This window comes from Salvelinus sp. IW2-2015, linkage group LG14, assembly GCF_002910315.2.
Source record: "Salvelinus sp. IW2-2015 linkage group LG14, ASM291031v2, whole genome shotgun sequence".
In the NCBI taxonomy this organism is placed as follows: Eukaryota; Metazoa; Chordata; class Actinopteri; order Salmoniformes; family Salmonidae; genus Salvelinus; species Salvelinus sp. IW2-2015.
The window spans coordinates 7779954-7800567 of NC_036854.1; the positions used below are offsets into that span (position 1 = coordinate 7779954).

General features: G+C 42.0%; 1 protein-coding gene across 3 annotated transcripts in view; it reads left to right on the top strand.

Moving 5' to 3' along the window:
* Nucleotides 1-2733: 2733 nt before the first annotated feature.
* The window catches only part of LOC111972536 (protein lin-28 homolog B-like), a 44226-nt gene continuing 26345 nt past the window's right edge, over nt 2734-20614 (top strand). Inside the window, exons 1-3 of one of the 3 annotated variants that reach the window (XM_023999541.2) lie at nt 2734-2979; nt 3627-3817; nt 19343-19533. In XM_023999541.2, the coding sequence (XP_023855309.1) occupies nt 2970-2979; nt 3627-3817; nt 19343-19533 (392 nt within the window). In that variant the 5' untranslated portion in view covers nt 2734-2969. The other 2 variants (XM_070446487.1, XM_023999539.2) reach the window with 2 other exon arrangements.

Here is a 20614-nt window from a genome sequence, read left to right on the forward strand (position 1 = left end):
TTTCAAATCCGGATTTACCCCAGTGTTTTACCCTAAAGGCTCAGACGTTTCTGTTTCCATCTACATGGGCCGGCACCCGTGGCTCTGCGTGCCACGACTCCGGCGGACCTCCTCTAACTTGGAACCAATGCAAGGCCCTGGGTACTTTTCAGCCACCATTTACATCACAATGGCCAACTGTGAACTTTAACACCTCACAAATCAACAGTCTTGAATGATGCAGGGCTGTTGATTCTGATCGCCACATGTCTTTCGTGTCACACTCCTGATGGAAACACGATTACACTATAGCTTACTTAATATAAAACACTGGCGGCCCACTGGTGTGGGGTTAAGTCTCATTGGAAAAGCACCAAACATAGCTCTGTTCGGTCAGAAAAAAAGCCCTTCCCAGGATATGAGTGAGTCGATAACATCTGACACCGTTGACCGGCCCTGTGACCCAAACCATCATTTTTGTGGCCACTGTGGAGCCCTCCTCACCGCATCTTCAAACAGAGAATTTGCGCGGGGGTTGGGCCTTTGTTGGAGGTATGAGGTAAACTCATGAATTCCGGAGGGTGGGCTCTTTGGTGTTGCTTTGCTGCTGGGTGGGTGGGGGTGGGTTGTTGTTGATTCATTCCTTCCCAACGTGTTTTTCCCCTTTGACAGTTTTGCGACTGGATGTTGACAAAGAGCTGATACATTGATAGTTCGCGTGCGATACATCAGACTCATGTTTCCAGCCATACTCTCGTAGGCATAACCTACTGCGCATAGCCGCGGGAACTCGTTTGGGGGTAGGGGTGCTGCGATTTTCTTTTGTTTTGCTGAAGAGGTCTATATTGGTCAGCTAATACAGGACTAGTAAAGGCCCAGCGCACCCCTCCCAGTACCCCTCTTTTTAAAACTAAATGTATTGGAGTGTTTACCAGTATTTGTAACTTGAGTCTGATAATTATCTGTACAAAACAGTTATTATGATAATACTTGTGGAATATACAAAAAACTTGCTTGATATATGTTTTCTAGTTTCTTGAAATACTTTGCACATGGAACTTATTTCTATGTGGAAACTGAAATGGTCTTTTCATTCCTTTCCATTTCAGTTGACATTCTTATCCAGAGCAATTTACAGTAATGAGTACATGCATTTTCATACTTTTTCATACTGGTCCCAGTGGGAATTGAAACCACATGGGAGTCACCACATTACATCACCACAACCCACTTGATGTCTCAATGTACTCAATTACTGTATTGTGTGCATTGTTTTTCTTCAGGGTGGTAGAACGTCTACAGGTACAAACCTAGATGAGCCTCGAATACAGTAATGCACATTTACATGTAAGGATGGTAAATTAATACTGCACAAAAAGTGGTTGTTATCCATGTAATTTGATAAAGGAAAACATTTCATTTGGTGTGGATGTTTTGTCTTTGCCCATAACTTCCACTGTTCCCGGTAGGCCATCATTGTAAATAGGAATGTGTTGTTAACTGACTTGCCTAGTTAAAATGAAGGTTAAATGAAAATGACAATCAAAGAGAAAGGGACAGGGCAACAACTCTTACAATTCCAACTATTGATTTCTGAAAGATACTGTTCTTAATTAAACTACCTTTTTTGGTAAAGCAGAGATGTTTTGCCTGCCCTACAGATGTACAGAAGTCTACATCGGTCCACTAATACTAGTAAAGGCCCAGTGCACTACTTTTGTGATTTAAAAAAATCTTAAATTATATATATATTTTTCCCGATTTTCAGCACCCTCAACACCCCTAGTTCACGCAGCTATGTTTGTGCGGATGTTGTCCATTGTTTGATTTGTCCTGAAGGACCACACATGCTACCCACCCTTCAGTTTTATCAATGGAAATCTTGGCAGCGTATCAGGCCTTTATAACCATACGTGTACCACTTAAAGTTAACCAAATAAATCTACTAGATTTGTAATTGAAGTCATAGCCTAAACCTAATAGTTTGTGCAAGAGAAGGAGGAATATGGGGCTGGTCATGTGAACATGAACTCAATGTAGGCGTAAATACGTTTTCATCAAATGCATATGGAAAATTCTATTTACTCAAAGGTTAATGAATACAATCTTTAGGTTATTATTTGGCGATATGTTTAACGAATGAATTGACAATTTTAGTAAATGCAGCAATGAATTATGTTCAACAAACAATTGTAATCTATAAATTCAAATAAACCCCTCAATTCCCAATCTCATAATGATTAGGGCTATTTTACCACATGTGACCCACCGAATGGAGCTCAGAAACGTAGGAAAAAGAAAGTAATATAGTTCTATAAAAGAAGCAGAATAACAGATTTAATATTTACTGCACCAGATGTTTGTTTGCGTAAATCTTTTTTTCCCAATCTTTATATTTCCAATGTAGTGCATTTAGCTGCTGTTAATCAAATATGACATTTTAGAAATGGTTGATTTTGCTATTAAAATTGTCGTTGACGAGTTGAAAACAAGGCTGACCATTGCCATTCACACGACTCTCAACCGAAGTTGTAAAATGTTTTTGTAAGATAATGGGTATGTGACCGTGTCCATCCTTTTATAAAAGTGTGTTATTGTGAGGACACAACTGACCACTGGGACCTTATAATCGGTTCCGAGTCCGTTTCCCTCGCTGCACTCTCCTCCTCTCCCCGCACTCCCTTCCCTGGATCCGTACTGAAATTAGCAGCAAGAAAGCATGTCATTGACAAAGTCACGTGTCCAGAGGCACAGCCAGCAAAGCGAGCGGATGAGAAAAGGAACGAGCGAGTGCAAGCGCTCGAAGTGGATTGAGTGTGGACGGGATTGAAGGAGAGACATGACAAAACATCAAGAGGGAAAGCACGCACTACCATGCGAGCTAAATTTGTGACCGCTGGAATAGAGGATGTCGGATTAATGGTGACTATTATAACCCGTTTTCGCAGAGGAAGCTTTTCGATTGGGACTTTGGAAGAGAGAGGGGAAACATGGCCGAAGGTTATTCTGCAATTATTTTCTATTTTTTTTTGCGCTTACTTTTTCTTCTGATGGTATTGAGGGAATCCGCGAAGGACTATTGTTATAGATCCTATATGTTATGTACCGCCCACGATTATTTCCATGTGAAAATATGCCTTGGGATCTTGTTGGAGCAGTTTGTCAACGGTAAAGAGCGTATTCTGCCCAACTGGGGCTTGCATGGTGAACCATGTGTGTAGCCTACACCTGCCCTTTGAGTTTCATACAATGCTGGTMAAGCATGTTAGATGCACGCAAATATGCTCCAGAATAAAACTTTTTTTTTTAAAACGTTGAGCATGCATTTGCAAAGGCAAAGCGACCAATTGCAAATCGCTGACCGTTGTGTAGTTAGAAATCCCCACAAGTAGCCTATTTTACCCAGCTTTGCGTTTATGTTCGAAACATTCTACCATGCGGGGAGAATTCGAGCAAAGACTAACCTCACACATCGTCCAGTGATGGGGATTTTCAACAAACCGGGTTCCATAAAAGTTGTTTATGGGCAACTACTAGGCCTACTATACGCGCGCACGACTATAGGGAAAATAGCCTACTTGGGCGCCTTCTACACCTGTTTATCAATACATACTGTATTTAGCTAACTCCTTTCATTTGACTTTTAGGAGGGGCGGTTAAAGGTGGCGCAGAATACACCGCCAAATCGGCGGAGCAGGAAGAGCGGATTCTGCCCCAGCCTCTGTCGGGAGCAGGCCACTGCAAGTGGTTCAATGTTCGAATGGGTTTCGGATTTATATCAATGACCAGCAGCGAGGGGAGCCCCCTAGACCTCCCTCTGGACGTATTTGTCCACCAAGTAAGTTCCCCCGAACGAGAGAAATCTTCCACGTTGATGTTGTGCTGCTATGAGTTTGGGTTGTGGGCATTGGGCATCTCCCTCTTTGGCGCAATCCTCCATCCCGTAGACTACGTTATAGCCTTCTCCACCGTGTTAATGATAAGTAATGTTTCAATAGGCTAGGTCAAGCAGCACAGGCTATCCTTTCCAAAAGAGTAATTACTGGATTTTAATTCTACAAATTCGTTTTATTAACCTGTGTCCATGCGTGGCAATAACGACACGTGTTAATGCGAAATAGTGACACATTCTTTGGCCAGTGTTGGTTGCAACATTTGTATCCCTTCATGATTGGTAGTTCAAGTGTGTTACTTTGAATCATCATGACGTTTCCCTAGCATGTATATGGCAAAACATGCTGTGGGTTTCCTTAAAGTGACACGTTCCCTCGTTCACTTCCCCTTGAACTTCGTGGAGGGAGAACACCACTAGTATGACAGTTTGTCGTTTTTCTATTGCCTCGTGGACAGGGAGATTATGGTTGATGGCCCACCATATCGGAAAACGTGCTCAAATACTTTGAGTAAGTAGCCTACAAGAAAATATAAATAGAATGGAACAGAAAGAAACATCACACTCAGTCTAGAAACAACGTGTTTGTTTTTGTTGACAGTAAGTGCAAAACGCTGTCATTTGAGTACTCGTACAATTGCTTCGTCGATAGTTATAACATAGATCATTTGGGTGTGTAGAGTTCATATTCTAATAACCTAGCCATATTTTCAGCTGATTCTGTTGCCGTTAAATAGCGTTTTTTTTACGGTCCAATAAAGTCGCTTTTAAAGACTCGAGGAGAACCCAGAAGGGAGTAGTCATTTTCACCATCTTATTTTCCCACACGGTTTYGCGGTGGAGGTGCTGCTATTGTGGTCTCACGGGAAGTTATTTTATTGAACTGGGAGAGAACATTCTGGTTCAAAGATGTAGGCGCCTAGCACGGCCCCAACCCGAAGTCTTGAAAACATCTGTCAAACACGAGTGAGTAACAAGAGAGTTTACAGTGATGAATTGCGCAGCTTTAAGCTGCTATGCTGCAGCTGTAGCTGCCACCATTGAGGTCTCGTGGGGAATTTGGGTGAACACGTTTCCTTGTTGTTGTTGTTGTTGGCTACTCCCATCATCACTACCCTTTTCACATGGCAGCAAAATATGCTATGAAAAAGGAACTCCCAAGTCTTAAGATGTATTTCACTATTTGCATACTGGTTAAGTTATTGGTTCAATGATCAATTATTTCTATTGTCTCCCTAATAATATTCAAATGATTAGAGCTCCATGCTGGCATATAGTATTTTCTTTTCGTGTACTGTGTGTTCGTGTGTCCTGTTGATATTTCAGCAGAGAACATGTATGTTAAGAAACAACCGAAAGACATAACTTGCAGCAGTAGAAGACAGTTCATGCAGTGTACTATATTTTCCTTTGCAGAGGAAATCCAAATGAGTAGAATAGGTCGAGAATTTCGAATCTATCSTATTCATTAGTGGATACGTCAGATGTACCTACTTTAGCCTTGCGAGCTTCCTCCTTGCCAAAGATGTGTGCTTAGAGAGCCCTGCTGAAGTCAAATAAACATTGTCTGGCGTGCAGTTTCTTAGCCTGGGCCTGAGCACAGAAGTAAATAGAACATCATTGGGCTATTAATAGGCCTATGCATTATAGGCTCTTGTATCTCTATGGTACAGATTTAGATGTAGACATTTCTTTAAAACTTTCATGATCTKAATGTAGAGGAATACACACGTTCATGAGATAATAATAACGATTGTTATAATGTTGATTAAACCCCTACAGAATTCTATTGAGCCATTTCTTATAAACGTTCATGATTTTCGAAGAATGGGCTACTTATATTCACAAGATAGCAATACCAATCGTTGTGTTTATACGGATGCTACATCCTGCAGAATTCTATTGTCTTTTGTTAGAAATGTGCATGGTCTCATAGTAATAGCAATCGTTATAACGCTGATAATGAGAATAATAATACATGCTTTTCTTATAAATGTGTCTGATTTTCAATTTAGAGGAATACACGTGCTCATTCATAATGTGGGAATAACTACTGTAATGATGTTGGTGATGATGACAGTGTAGTCTTTCAAATGTAAATTATGTGTATGTACAATGTAGGCGCCTGAGCTGAGCCATAAAGAGAGGCATCTCCCACTATCAGATTAGGGGGTGCAATGTAGCCTGTTTTTTGTCTCCCCAATTTGGTTCTGAAATAACCATCACCCACAAATGAACTTGTCACTTTTGCAGATTAAGTGTTTGACTAGTATCAATCAATATATATATCAATATATCAATATTTATATTTGTACAAATGTAGCTATGACATAGCCAATGAATATATAGCACAACTTTGGATTTCACCCTATCATTTGATTTTGACCATTTGGAAATGTTTACGTAGAGATCTTCCTTACTCCTCTTGCTTCGGCCACGCAGTGCGCCTCACAAAAGGGATTGCTCATTATGAAATGATCAACTTTACCCTGTATATCTAAAAATGACCATATACACYGATTTGTTTAAAGCAAAACTACCAAAACTGTTGGTGATGGTGAACCTGAACAATCAAAGTAAACTATATTATAAGCCCTGTTTAGCAGGTATAGTCAGATAAGTTGGGTCTCCGGTAGCTTACTTTTATTCCAGMAAAACACAATGTACAACACAGGTTATCACTCAAGGAATAAAGCACAATTTCATGCAAGCCATTCATGCAAGCTGAAGGCGCCTCGCAGATGTGCACGGTCCAGAACAGGCCCCCTACCTCACTGTGATCAGTGCACAAAACAACTATATTACTGAAAAGTTTATTGATGGGACAATTTTTCGTTTGAATGCATAAAAACCTATCTAAATTTGGAATGTAACCTTGTGGTTGGGTTGATTGGGGGGCCCGGTATGCTTGCTTTTCAGTTGCAGACATGCCTGATGAGTTATATGACGTAGCCTCAAAGGTTGGAGAGCTGACACACGCACACATACTTACTTTCCTGTTATGGGGTATTTCTGTTGCTCGCTGCTTGGGAAGATTGTACCATTTGTAAACATTTTCTCCAAAGATAAAGACACATTTTGTCCCAGAGAAAAATGAGCATTTTGAGTGCAAGCTTCAGATTGGGCTCCAGTTTGTGACAATGTGTGATAATTTTCTATGCATGCAGGAATTCTTGAGATAATGAGAGGGGGAGGGGGAGGGGAGGAGAAAGAGAGAGAGAGAAAATAAATGAGAGCTAGAGACTAAAGAGGGAGGTTAGGAAAGAAGAGAGAGGACAGGGAAAGAGAGAATGGAGGAAGAGAGGCGATTGGGAGGACAGGAGTAAGAAAGGTAGTGAGAGGGAAAGAGGAGGGGTTTGGAGAAGCAAATGAGGGAGCGGGCAAGGGAAGGAAGAGTGGGGAGAGGGACGGAGGGGTGGGGAAAAAGAAAACAGGAGAGTGGTAGGAAATACATTTGTGATGGGGAAGTAGATTAGAAGAGGGATAAATTAGTGATGGGGAATTAGATTAGAAGAGGGAGGTAGGGAGGGAGAGCGATAGAGTAGTAGAGAGGAGGTAGAGAGTTAGAGGTAGAGAATAAGAAAGAGGCAAGGAGAGAGAGAAAGAGGATATAAAGAGGTAGAAAAGGAAGGAAAGTGAGAGGAGGTGTAGAGAGGTAGAGAAGAAGAAAGATAGGTACAGAAGGGAAAAGAGAGAGAGGAACAAAAGAGAGTATGTTTGAAAAGAATGAGCGATAAAGCGCTTGAGATAAGGAAAGATACAAAAAAGAGAGGGAGAGGTATAAACGAAGGAGACCGAGTATGTAGAGGGACAGAGAGAAAAAAGAGGGAGAAAGAAAGAAATAATGAGCTGGTCCCATCTTGACCCCAGAGAAATCTTCCCGAGGGGGCCAGACATCAGGGGGGTTCCCGTCCGATCACTTCCAGTGTGTGTGTGTGTGCGTGCTTCTCCAAATGACCACTACTACTACCTTGTGTCAGCGTCGCACCCGCACTATGACACATTTGTATTCCGTTTGTTTGTTTATTTCACCAGTGATGATTTATGATGAATTACATTAATGAATTTCCTCTTTTGGAGATTAAATGTAGGACTATTCTGTGTGTGTGTGTGTTCATATTTTCTCGCTTGGATGTTTAGCTGGCACATCAATCAACCCATTGCTATTTACCCACAAGTCTCTTTTGTACCTGGTGTGTGTGTGTGTGTGTGTGTGTGTGTGTGTGTGTGTGTGTGTGTGTGTGTGTGTGTGTGTGTGTGTGTGTGTGTGTGTGTGTGTGTGTGTGTGTGTGTGTGTGTGTGTGTGTGTGTGTGTGTGTGTGTGTGTGTGTGTTTGTCATGGGGGTGGATGTGGGGTGGATGTGGATGTGTTTGTTGGAAGAACGTCTTTAAAAGATGATGTTGCGCTGTCTCCTCTGCTTGTGGTCTGAAAAACATTAACATTGTGTACTGCTGCACTGGCCCTATCCCTCCATCAGAAACCTCCAAGTGTGTGTGTGTGTGTGTGTGTGTGTGTGTGTGTGTGTGTGTGTGTGTGTGTGTGTGTGTGTGTGTGTGTGTGTGTGTGTGTGTGTGTGTGTGTGTGTGTGTGTGTGTGTGTGTGTGTGTGTTGGTGTGTGTGTGTGTGTGTGTGTGTGTTGTGTGTGGTTGTTGTTTGTTTGTTTGTTTGCACGAGTGGATGTATTTTTTCAGTTGCTTTTTTCTGTTCTTGCCAGCAGGTCCACTCCGTAATAATATCTGAGCACTTGGAGATTTTTGGTTTTGTGTGTATGCATGCATGTGTGTGTTGTGTGTTAAAGTGGGCCCCTAGTGAGATTTATTTTTAAATGTATTTTTATTGAAACTTTATTTAACTAGGCAAGTTAAGAACAAAGTCTTATTTACAATGACGGCCTACTTTAAAGCCCCCCTAGCCAAACCCTCCCCTATCCCGGACGATGCTGGGCCAATTGTGCGCTGCCCTATGGGACTCCCGATCGAGGCCGGTTGTGATACATCCCGGGTACAAACCCAGGTCTATAGTGATGCCTCACAGGCCAGAGGTTGATGTCAATGGCCTCCCGAGTGGCGCAGCGGTCCAAGGCGATGCAGTGCCTTAGACCGCGATGCAGTGCCTTAGACCGCTGCGCCACTCGAGAGGCCATTGAGATGAACCTCTGGCCTGTGTCTCCATTTGGCATGCAAGCCCTACCCCTGCCCAGTCCCTGCCACAGACCCACCTCCCCGTCTTTACTTCAATGCTTAAAAACTGCAGAAGAAGAAAGTGGAGCGGTCATGTGACTTCCCGTCCATATATGGGGAATGTGATTGGTCATTTGAAAGGTAGATTGTGTTGTAGAATAGACTGATTCCACTTTTGGTGGGTGATCTGTTTTCTTGGTATTGTCTAGAGCAACAACGGGTTTGGTTTTGGCATTGCTTCTGAAGAAGCTTGGTTGATTTGAATGCATTTTTTATGTAACTGTTTTGTGTGTTTCTGTGAAGTTGTATGAAGTTAAGTGTTTTATTTCAGGGGGGAAAAAATTGTTTTACTTGTTCAGTTTATTTGCTTCTAGATAAGGTCTGTTTTATTTCAGCTTTTATTTAGACAGTATGAAAGACCCTTTGTTCTCAARGACCTAAGACCCTGGATCAAAAACTCTTGGTTGATTTGTTATTGTCAAGTTGCATTTCCCTCAATGTTTAAATTATTCTAGTTTTTTTTTACTGTTGGTTGTTTTTGTTGATACATTTTTTAATGGAAAGAAAGTGGCACAACAAACTGTTAGTTACCTTAGTTAGCAAATAGCAACACAGTAGCCTGTGGATCTTGTTTGTGACATTTCCCCATGTTTTTAATGCCTGTCGTTTGTTTACAGGATAAAATTATGATAAAAGTTATTAGTAGTATGTATTTCTAATGAGTTTTGATCCTATATTTACTTGTTGTTGAACCTGAGTACGAAATGCTGTTTTAATGCAACCAAATTAGCATTTAGCTAACATTTCACTAGCATTCACCTAGCATTTAGCTAGTATCTACCTAGTATTTACCTAGCATTTAGCTAATATTTACCTCGCATTTAACTAGTATTTACCTAGCATTTAGCTAGTATTTAGCTAGCATTTAGCAAGCATTGACCACAAGTCTTTATGATTATGATCTCAACTCATCTGGAGGAAATAAGGCAGACTTGTTTCTTTTTGTAGAAATAGGAAAAATATGGAAACAAATTATAAGATAATTAATGGTTAATATAAAACATAATCCACAACTTGTATAATTGTGTGTAGAAAGATCAAACCAGTAAATGTTCAATAGTTGGTCTGAAACTTCATTTGACAATAGGGAACTTTTTTCTAAAACCTAATTTTGATGGTAAGGAAATAGTAAACAATTTCAGTGTGGCCCTCCGGACTTCGTTGAGGAACGAATGTGACCCCCCCCCCCCCGGCAAAATTAGTTTGACACCCCTGGTCTAAAGTCTGTTTTATGAATCCAGCAGTAGGTTTAATTCTGGTTACTTCCAAGTTTAATTGTGAACATTGATCCATCTTAGTTTATATACCGATGGCATTGAGCTCTGTTTTACGAAGACAAAGTGTAGTCAATGAAACAAAATATTGTCTTAATTTAAAGGAGAGCTACAGGTACCATGTTAGCAATACTTTTTTATTTTTTGAAGAATACGGTTTAGAAATATCTGAACTGCAGTTTGTATATGTACGTACACAAGGTAGCCAGGCCGGCGAATCGTTATGGAAGAGCAACCTTTTAGCGACAAACAATGTATAAAACCACATTTAATTGGTGTAATTGTATTCCTTTACTATTACAGATATATCTTTAGATTGACATTTAGCATGATTCTGAATTGAAATGCCACTTGAATTAAATTTGATTTGTAGACACGTTTAGATCAGGGTCATGTTCATTAGGCACCGCATCGAAGAAAACTGACTGAAACACAGAACGACTACCTGGACTTGTCCAATATGAAACACTCATTTTAATTTTCTATTGCAAAACATTTTCTGTTGCATGCTACAATACACACAACCTAGCAGTGGGCTTTATCACGCTCGTGTTTGCTTTTGTTAGAAGTGAGAAACAAAAAAAAACATGTTTTTTTTCAGTGGTGTTAAGGCTTCTATTTCTCCTGCTCCATCCATTAGTTTTGCAGTTTTTGAACAGTGGGCGATTTACATGACAATTGAGAAGCCAAAACAAATGCAACTCTATTTTCAATGCTGACCATTGCTTTTTGCTGTTATTTTATGTCTCCCATTTTCAATGAAGTGAATTCAGATTTTCGCCCCACTACTACTACTACTGTGTTCTTTCTCCTCAGCCACCTAACCTAGGTTAATTTCCTTCCTTTCGATAAACCCTTAGCAGAATGATCTAGTGCCCACCAACCCCCTCTGATCAAACATTTGTCCGGTCCATAATCAGGGCTGTTGTTAGTTTGGGCAGAGGGGAAACGGGAACACTCTTTATTGTTTGATGGGGGGTTGGGTAGAGGTCAGGGGTTAGGGGCTGTAATGAAAACGTGCGGAGGAGGGCGAGGGGTGTCAGTGCAGTGAGCTTTTGGCTTTGTTGGTGGTTCGCTCTGGTGTTTTCCCCCCCCCTCTTCTTCTTTGGTTTATATGCATCCTGTTGGGTCATATCCATCTGTGACGATCGGGGCCAGCTTTGTCCACTTAGCATTTCCTGTGTGTAAAAAGCTACTTAATGTCGTCACCCATCCCCATCCCCTTCTGCTCCTAGCCCTCCTCCACCACCCCTACACACACCACACACCACACACACACACACACACACACACACACACACACACACACACACACACACACACACACACACACACACACACACACACACTGCTTCCACTATGCTGCTGCGCACCGACCAGTAGCTCCATCCAATGATGAACACTCACACAGCCATGCGTCACCATGGTGAGACAAGAGGAGCAGGAGGTCTTCATATCCTCTTCTCTCGTTCCACTTCCTGGATCGATTGCTGTGACTGGTGATGACGATGGTTTGGAGGATGATGAAGAGGAAAGGCTATTTTGATCCAGGCCACTGGGTTCATTGATTGCTGCCTCCATCTCAGTTCACACACACACACACACACACACACACACACACACATTCTGAACGTAGGCTTATAAGCATAATAAGCACAAACACCTACAAATAATCAGGATTTGGTCTGAGTGTGTTTATCAGTATGTGTATGATCTGTTGCAGAGTGATTTTAGTGTTGATCTATTTTTTTCATCATTCTTTTACCAGGTATGTTGGCAGAGAACACAATCTCTTTTACAGAACAAAGTTAGTGGAGGGAAGAAGAGGACGATTTCATTTGAATGTGGAGCTGGCTATATTACACGGGTTGTTCTCAGGACAGACAGGCAATTGGGAGGAGTGTGGGGGATTGGTTGGCTGGTGTGCTCTCTGCCTCCCTCCCTGTCAGTGGGTCCTCTCTCTGTGGGGGGAGGGGGGTTTCTGCCCCTGACCCAGGGATTTCTGGAGCTGACCTGCGGAGCTCCTAATCAAATGGGGGTTTTGTTCCAGATCGCTCCTCGTCCTTCCTGGGCCTGGTCAGGAGTTGCTCCTCCATTGGAGCTGAATAGAATGCGCTGGCGGCATTTCCATGGGCTCACACCCTCCCCTTCTCCCTCTCGTGCACACCACCACCCTGTCCCAGGCAACTCCTCCATTTTGTTCTCTCTCTCTCTCTCTCTCTCGCTCTCTCTCTTTCTCTCTCACTCAACTATTACCGCCCCAACTTATCCACAGATGATGCGATCTCAATTGCATTCCACACTGCCCTCACCCACCTAAATGAGAGGTATACCGATGTCAGAATGCTGTTCATTGATTATAGCCCAGCATTCAACACCATAGTCCCCTCCAAGTTCTTCATCAAGCTTCAGACCCTGGGACTAAACACCTCCCTCTGCAGCTGGATCCTGGACTTCCTGACGGGCCGAACCCAGGTCTTGAGGGTTGGCAACGTAACTTCCGCCATGCAGGCCCTTAACAAGGGGTCCCCTCAGGGATGTGTGCTTAGTCCCCTACTGTACTCCCTGATCACCAGCGACAATGAGACAGCCTATAGGGTGGAGGCCAGTGACCTGGCAGTGTGGTGCCAGGACAACAACCTCTCCCTCAACGTCAATAAGACTAAGGAGCTGATCGTGGACTATAGGAAATGGAGGTGAGCACGCCCCCATCCACATTGACAGGGCTGTAGTAGAGCGGGTCAACAGCTTCAACTTCCTCGGTGTCCAAATCACTAAGGACTTAAAATGGTCTACCCACAACGCACACAGTTGTGAAGAAGGTGCGACAGCACCTCTTCCCCCTAAGAAGGTTGAAAAGATTTGTCATGGGCCCTCAAATCCCCAAAAAGTTCTACAGCTGCATCATTGAGAGCATCTTGACTGGCTGCATCACTTGGTATGGCAACTGCACCGCCCTCACTCGCATGGAACTATAGAGGGTGGTGCGGACAGCCCAGTACATCACCTGGGCCGAGCTCCCTGCCATCSAGGACCTCCATATCAGGCGGTGTGAAATGAAGGCCCGGAAAATTGTTAAAGACTCCAGCCACCCAAGCCATAGACTGTTCTCTTTGTTTATCATATATCTTGATGCCGAGTCCTATACACTCAGTATCTACCCCTACCACTCCAGTATCCCTGCACTGCTACTCTGTTTATCATATATCTTGATGCCTAGTCCTATACACTCAGTATCATACCCCTACCACTCCAGTATCCTCACTGCTACTCTGTTTATCATATATTGATGCCTAGTCCTATACACTAGTATCTACCCCTACCACTCCAGTATCCCTACACTGCTACTCTGTTTATCATATATCTTGATGCCTAGTCCTATTACACTCAGTATCTACCCCTACCACTCCAGTATCCCTACACTGCTACTCTGTTTATCATATATCTTTGATGCCTAGTCCTATACACTCAGTATCTACCCCTACCACTCCAGTATCCCTACACTGCTACTCTGTTTATCATATATCTTGATGGCCTAGTCCTATACACTCAGTATCTACCCCTACCACTCCAGTATCCCTACACTGCTACTCTGTTTATCATATATCTTGATGCCTAGTCCTATACACACAGTATCTACCCCTACCACTCCAGTATGCCTGCACTGCTACTCTGTTTATCATATATATTGATGCCTAGTCCTATACACACAGTATCTACAGTTGAAGTCGGAAGTTTACATACACTTAGGTTGGAGTCATTCAAACTCATTTTTCAAACACTCCACAAATTTCTTGTTAACAAACTATAGTTTTGGCAAATTGGTTAGGACATCTACTTTTACAGACATATTATTTCACTTATAATTCACTGTATCACAATTCCAGTGGGTCAGAAGTTTACATACACTAAGTTGACTGTGCCTTTAAACAGCTTAGAAAATGCCAGAAAATTATGTCATGGCTTTAGAAGCTTCTGATAGGCTAATTGACATCATTTGAGTCAATTGGAGGTGTACCTGTGGATGTATTTCAACTCACTGCCTCTTTGCTTGACATCATGGGAAAATCAAAAGAAAAAAGCCACGACCTCAGAAGAAAATGTGTAGATCTCCACAAGTCTGGTTCATCTTTAAGAGCAATTTCCAAATGCCTGAAGGTACCACATTCATCTGTACAAACAATAGTACGCAAGTATAAACTCCATGGGACCACGTAGCCATCATACCGCTCAGCAAGGAGACTTGTTCTGTCTCCTCGAGATGAACGTACTTTGGTGCGAAAAGTGCAAATCAATCCCAGAACAACAGCAAAGGACCTTGTGAAGATGCTGGAAACTCCCTCTGATCAAACCCCCTCTGATCTGTTTCCAGATGCTGGAAACAGGTACAAAAGTATCAATATCCACAGTAAAACGAGTCCTATATCGACATAACCTGAAAGGGCGCTCAGCAAGGAAGAAGCCACTGCTCCAAAACCGCCATAAAAAGCAAGACTACAGTTTGCAACTGCAGATGGGGACAAAGATCGTACTTTTTGGATAAATTTCCTCTGGTCTGATGAAACAAAATAGAACTGTTTGGCCATAATGACCATCGTTATGTTAGGAGGAAAAAGGGGGAGGCTTGCAAGCCAAAGAACACCATCCCAACCGTGAAGCACGGGGGTGGCATCATCATGTTGTGCTTTGCTGCAGGAGGGACTGGTGCACTTCACAAAGTAAATGGCATCATGAGGAATGAAAATGATGTGGATATATTGAAGCAATATCTCAAGACATCAGTCAGGAAGTTAAAGCTTGGTCGCAAATGGGTCTTCCAAATGGACAATGACCCCAAGCATACTTCCAAAGTTGTGTAAAAATGGCTTAAGGACAACAAAGTCAAGGTATTAGAGTGGCCATCACAAAGCCCTGACCTCAATCCTATAGAAAATGTGTGGGCAGAACTGAAAAAGCGTGTGTGAGCAAGGAGGCCTACAAACCTGACTCACTTACACCAGCTGTCAGGAGGAATGGCCCAAAATTCAACCAACTTATTGTGGGAAGCTTGTGGAAGGCTACACAAAACGTTTGACTCAAGTTAAACAATTTAAAGGCAATGCTACCAAATACTAATTGAGTGTATGTAAACTTCTGACCCACTGGGAATGTGATGAAAGAAATAAAAGCTGAAATAAATCATTCTCTCTACTATTATTCTGATATTTCACATTCTTAAAATAAAGTGGTGATCTTAACTGACCTAAAACAGGGAATTTTTACTAGGATTAAATATCAGAAATTGTGGAAAACTGAGTTTACATGTATTTGGCTAAGGTGTATGTAAACTTCCGATTCAACTGTAGCTTGTTGTGATGTGTGTTTTGTCCTATATTTTTATTTTTTATCCCAGCCCATGTCCCCGCAGGAGGCCTTTGCCTTTTGGTAGGACGTCATTGTAAATAGGAATTTGTGCTTAACTGACTTGCCTAGTTAAATAAAATAAAAAATAAATTGTTGGGAAAGAACTTGCAAGAAAGGCATTTATTTCCCTGTACCTGACAATACAACTTTAAACTCTCTGTTCTGTCCTCTCTCTCTCTCTCGCTCTCTTGCTTTCTCGCTTTCTCGCTCTCTCTCGCTTTCTCGCTCTCTCTCGCTTTCTCGCTCTCTCTCGCTTTCTCTCTCTCTCGCTTTTTCTCTCTCTCTCGCTTTCTCTCTCTCTCGCTTTCTCTCTCTCTCTCTTCACTACTCTCTCCCTCTCTCTCATTCAATTCAAAGGGCTTTATTGGCATGGGAAAGCCCTTTTGAATTGAATTTACAAAGCTGTTTGTGCTTCACTGGTTGCTCTTTTCTTGTGGCAACTGGTCACAAATCTCGCTGCTGTGATGGCACACGGGTGTTTCACCTAATACATACGGGAGTTTATCAAAATTGGATTTGTTTTCAAATTCTTTGTGGGTCTGTGTAATATGACGGAAATATCAGTCTCTGATTGAACATGCCCCGATCCACATCGAAGGGACTGCAGTAGAGGGAGTCACAAGTTTTAAGTTCCTCGGCGTCCACATCACGGAGGACTTGTCACATAGAGCAACAACATCACCACTCTTGTCAAGAGGGTGCAACAGCGTCTCTACTTCCTAAGGCGGCTGAAGAAATTCGCCATGCCACCCTGGGTCCTCTCCAAATACTACCGCTGCGTCGAGATCATCCTGCCCGGTTTCATCGCGGCCAGTCACGGGAATTGCACCGTCCACAACCGCAAGGGCGTCCAGCGGGTGATGAAGATGGCCGAGTACATCACTGGGACCGTGCTCCCGCCCATCCAGGACATCTACTCAAAATGATGCCTGAGGAAGGCCACAGCATCATCATGGACCCCACACACCCCAGCTACAAGCAGTTCTCTCCCTTACCATTGGGTAGACAGTATCGGAGGATGAGATATTTTTTTCTCATATATATATATATATATTTATTTATTTATTTAACCTTTATTTAACTAGGTAGGTCAGTTAAGAACAAATTCTTATTCACAATGACGGCCTACACCAGCCAAACCGGGACGACGCCGGGCCAATTGTGCGCCGCCCTATGGGACTCCCAATCACGGCCGGTTGTGATACAGCCTGGATTCGAACCAGGGTGTCTGTAGTGACACGTCTAGCACTGAGATGCAGTGCCTTAGACCACTGCGCTTGAACTGGACTGACCACCTGCTCTGATTCTCTGCACCTTAGCACACATGCACTCACTCACGCATACACACACAGACACACACACACATTCTCTGGTCTGATGAAACCAAGATTGAACTCTTTGGCCTGAATGCCAAGCGTCACATCTGGAGGAAACCTGGCACCATCCCTACGGTGAAGCATGGTGATGGCAGCATCATGCTGTGGGGATGTTTTTCAGAGGCGGTGACTGGGAGACTAGTCAGGATCGAGGGAAAGATGAACGGAGCAAAGTACAGAGAGATCCTTGATGAAAACCCTCTCATGCTTTCTCATTCTCTTTCTGACCGTGCCCTCCTGACCTCTGTGTGTAAAATGAAACCAGGCAAGACACCCGCCAGGACACTTGAGAGGAGGGTATTTTACACACACACTCACATGCTGACCACACCGCTCGCGTCGGTGTGGTCAGCATGTGACTGTGTGTCAATTTAACAAGGCACAACTGTTAATTGAAATGCATTCCAGGTGACTACCTCGTGAAGCTGGTTGACAGAATGCCAAGAGTGTGCAAAGCTGTCATCAAGGCAAAGGGTGGCTACTTTGAAGAATCACAAATACAAAATATACACTACCGGTCAAACGTTTTAGAACAGCTACTCATTCAAGGGGTTTTCTTWATTTTTTACTATTTTCTACATTGTAGAATATGCCAAGAGTGTGCAAAGCTGTCATCAAGGCAAAGGGTGGCTATTTGAAGAATACAATTTTTTTGGTTACTACATGATTCCGCATGTGTTATTTCATAGTTGTGATGTCTTCACTAATATTGTACAATGTAGAAAATATAAAAACTATATAAAAACTATGGAATGAGTAGTTGTGTTCAAACCTTTGACTGGTACTGTCTGTCTGTCTGTATGTAGTGAATTAATTGATGTTGATTCTTCTGTACATATCACACTTTACATTTAGAAAGGTTCAGGGTGTGCAGGATTTAATTCATGAATATATTGAAGCATCTTTAAATAGCTTTGTTTTGACTATCTTAATTCTAACGGGAAAAGTTGATTATAGAGTAATAAAATAGCATTATACGAGCATAAAACAATGTTTTGTGTGTATAGATTTTTTTTTTTTTATAGCAAATAAATACCTTTAAATCCGTATATAAAAAATGTACGCCTTTAAAAAAAAAAAATGGTACTGACTGCAATGCATCTTTCATTTCCCCCATTCTTTTTTATTTGTTTCCAAGGGTAATGTTTAATTAATAACATTGGTATGAAAGGTTCATAAAAAAAGACTAATATATTGTGCCAGATTTACGAAAGCAATTGCATTCTACCTATTATATTTTTGAGAAACACAGAATTTGTTTTTCATTAATTAACCCTCATGGTTTATTCATACTCTTATCTTACTCAGACTCGTACATTTATTCTTACCGTTATTACACTCTTGTTTTTCCTTAGTCTTACATATTTGTATGTTGTTCACCGTAGAGAAACAAATGCGACATTTGCACTGTTGTAAATGACTTAGTAAATCTAACCTAAACAGTATCCTTTCTACCGGACTGTATTCTGGGTATACAATAATTCAGCCTTCTCTCTTCTTTCTGTCACTCAAATGTCCACATTTCTCTCTTACATGTCTTCACTTTTCTCTTTGTACTGTTCTCTCTCTCTCCTTCCTCCATTTTCATATTCTCTCTATTGTTTGACTCTCTCCATTCTTATTCTTCCCTTGTGTCTTCTGTTCTCTCTCTCTCTCTCTCTCTCTCTCTCTCTCTCTCTCTCTCTCTCTCTCTCTCTCTCTTCATTCCCTCCATCTATGTTGTTTGGCAGCAAGCTTGTTTGAGTAGCTCTTTATAGGCCTGCATACTGTTGGCTTACTCTCACACTCTTTCAACTGTATTAAAGCATGTCATGCTGTGTGGGTATGTTTGGTTCCCTCTGTTACGTTTGGTTACGATTTGTCTAATCGTAAAAAATAAAAGCTACTGATTTTCCGATTGAATAACATTTTTTTGTAAGACATTTAACGGCTATGACAGGAATGAAATACTAAATTGACATTCTGAAGGTTTGCTCTGAATAAGGCATACCTTTATGCCAGTCCAAAAATCATTCGTTGTAAAAGTGCAGCGTTTTTTTAAAGGGGTTGTCTGGGTCTAAATGTAATTACATGGTTATAGTTCATTATCTTTTAAAAGGCGATTTTCGGTCATTCAAATTCTATGGTTAAAGGGGAGCATTTTTAAAGGGGTGGTCTGTTTATTCTTTCCACCACAGAGTAAGCTGGTGATGGAGGGCTTCCGCAGCCTGAAGGAGGGCGAGCAGGTGGAGTTCACCTTTAAGAAGTCCTCCAAGGGCCTGGAGTGCCTGCGGGTGACGGGGCCGGGCGGGGGACCGTGCGCGGGCAGCGAGAGGAGACCCAAAGGGAAGGCCACGCCCCAGAAGAACCGCAAACAAAAGGGTGACCGGTGAGTACAATAGCAAAGCATGCTGGGAAGGCTCTGATTAACAGGAAGTCAAATGTGGATGGAGCTTTGCTGTAGTAGGCACAGGTGTTGAAAATGACATGGACAAAATGGTTGTTACTGGAAACTAAAGTTAAAGTAACATTAGACAAAATAAATAATTGAAAAGGCTAAGATGATTCTAAATATGCTTTGAAAATATATATAATCAATTTTACACTTAAATGAATGTGAGTGTTTAGAGTGTGTTTTCAAAAACCTCTTTACAAAACCTACATAACCAAACATTTTCTAGTGGTATTCATATGGTGGCGATTTTTGTATTAGCCTTAAATGGACAAGTTCAGAAAGTATCTTACTGCTCCCAGCTCACAACACAAATTTTTTACTTTATAAACCAAAAATATAAAATAAAAAAAATCTTCCTATAAGGAGAGTTGGAGTAAAGTTACAGCTTTGTACCCACAGTGACTTCAGAAAGTATTCACACTCCTTGACTTTTTCCACATTTTGTTGTGTTACAGCCTGAATTTAATATTGATTACATTTATATATTTGTGGTCACTGGCCTACGCACAGTACCCCATAATGTCAAAGTGGAATTATGTTTTTAAAAATGTTTACAAATGATTTAAAKATGAAAAGCAGAAATGTCTTGAGTCAAGAAGTATTCAACCCCTTGGTTATGGCGAGCCTACATCAGTTCAGGATACAAATGTGCTTAACAAGTCACATAATAAGTTACATGGACTCACTCTGTGTGCAATAAGAGTGTTTAACCCCCTAGAGTCGATTGACGCAATTTAAGCCAGAGATACTGTTTCGTTTTTTTGCATTGTATGCGTCTCAATCCACAGCATCCAACGACGTCGCACTTCTGCATCTGCGGTGAAAGGTGGCAGAGGTAAAGCGGCGTTTGGTCCTTTCACAAAAACGTCTGTAACCTCCAAACTCTTTGTGGAAAGATGAGACTCTCACAAACATGACGGTGGTCTCCTCGACCACCCCCGCAAGTGTCAGGAGACTCGTCTGAAGTTTGTACCGTTGACGTGTCGACTTCTGTTTGTAGCGTCCAAACTGTTTT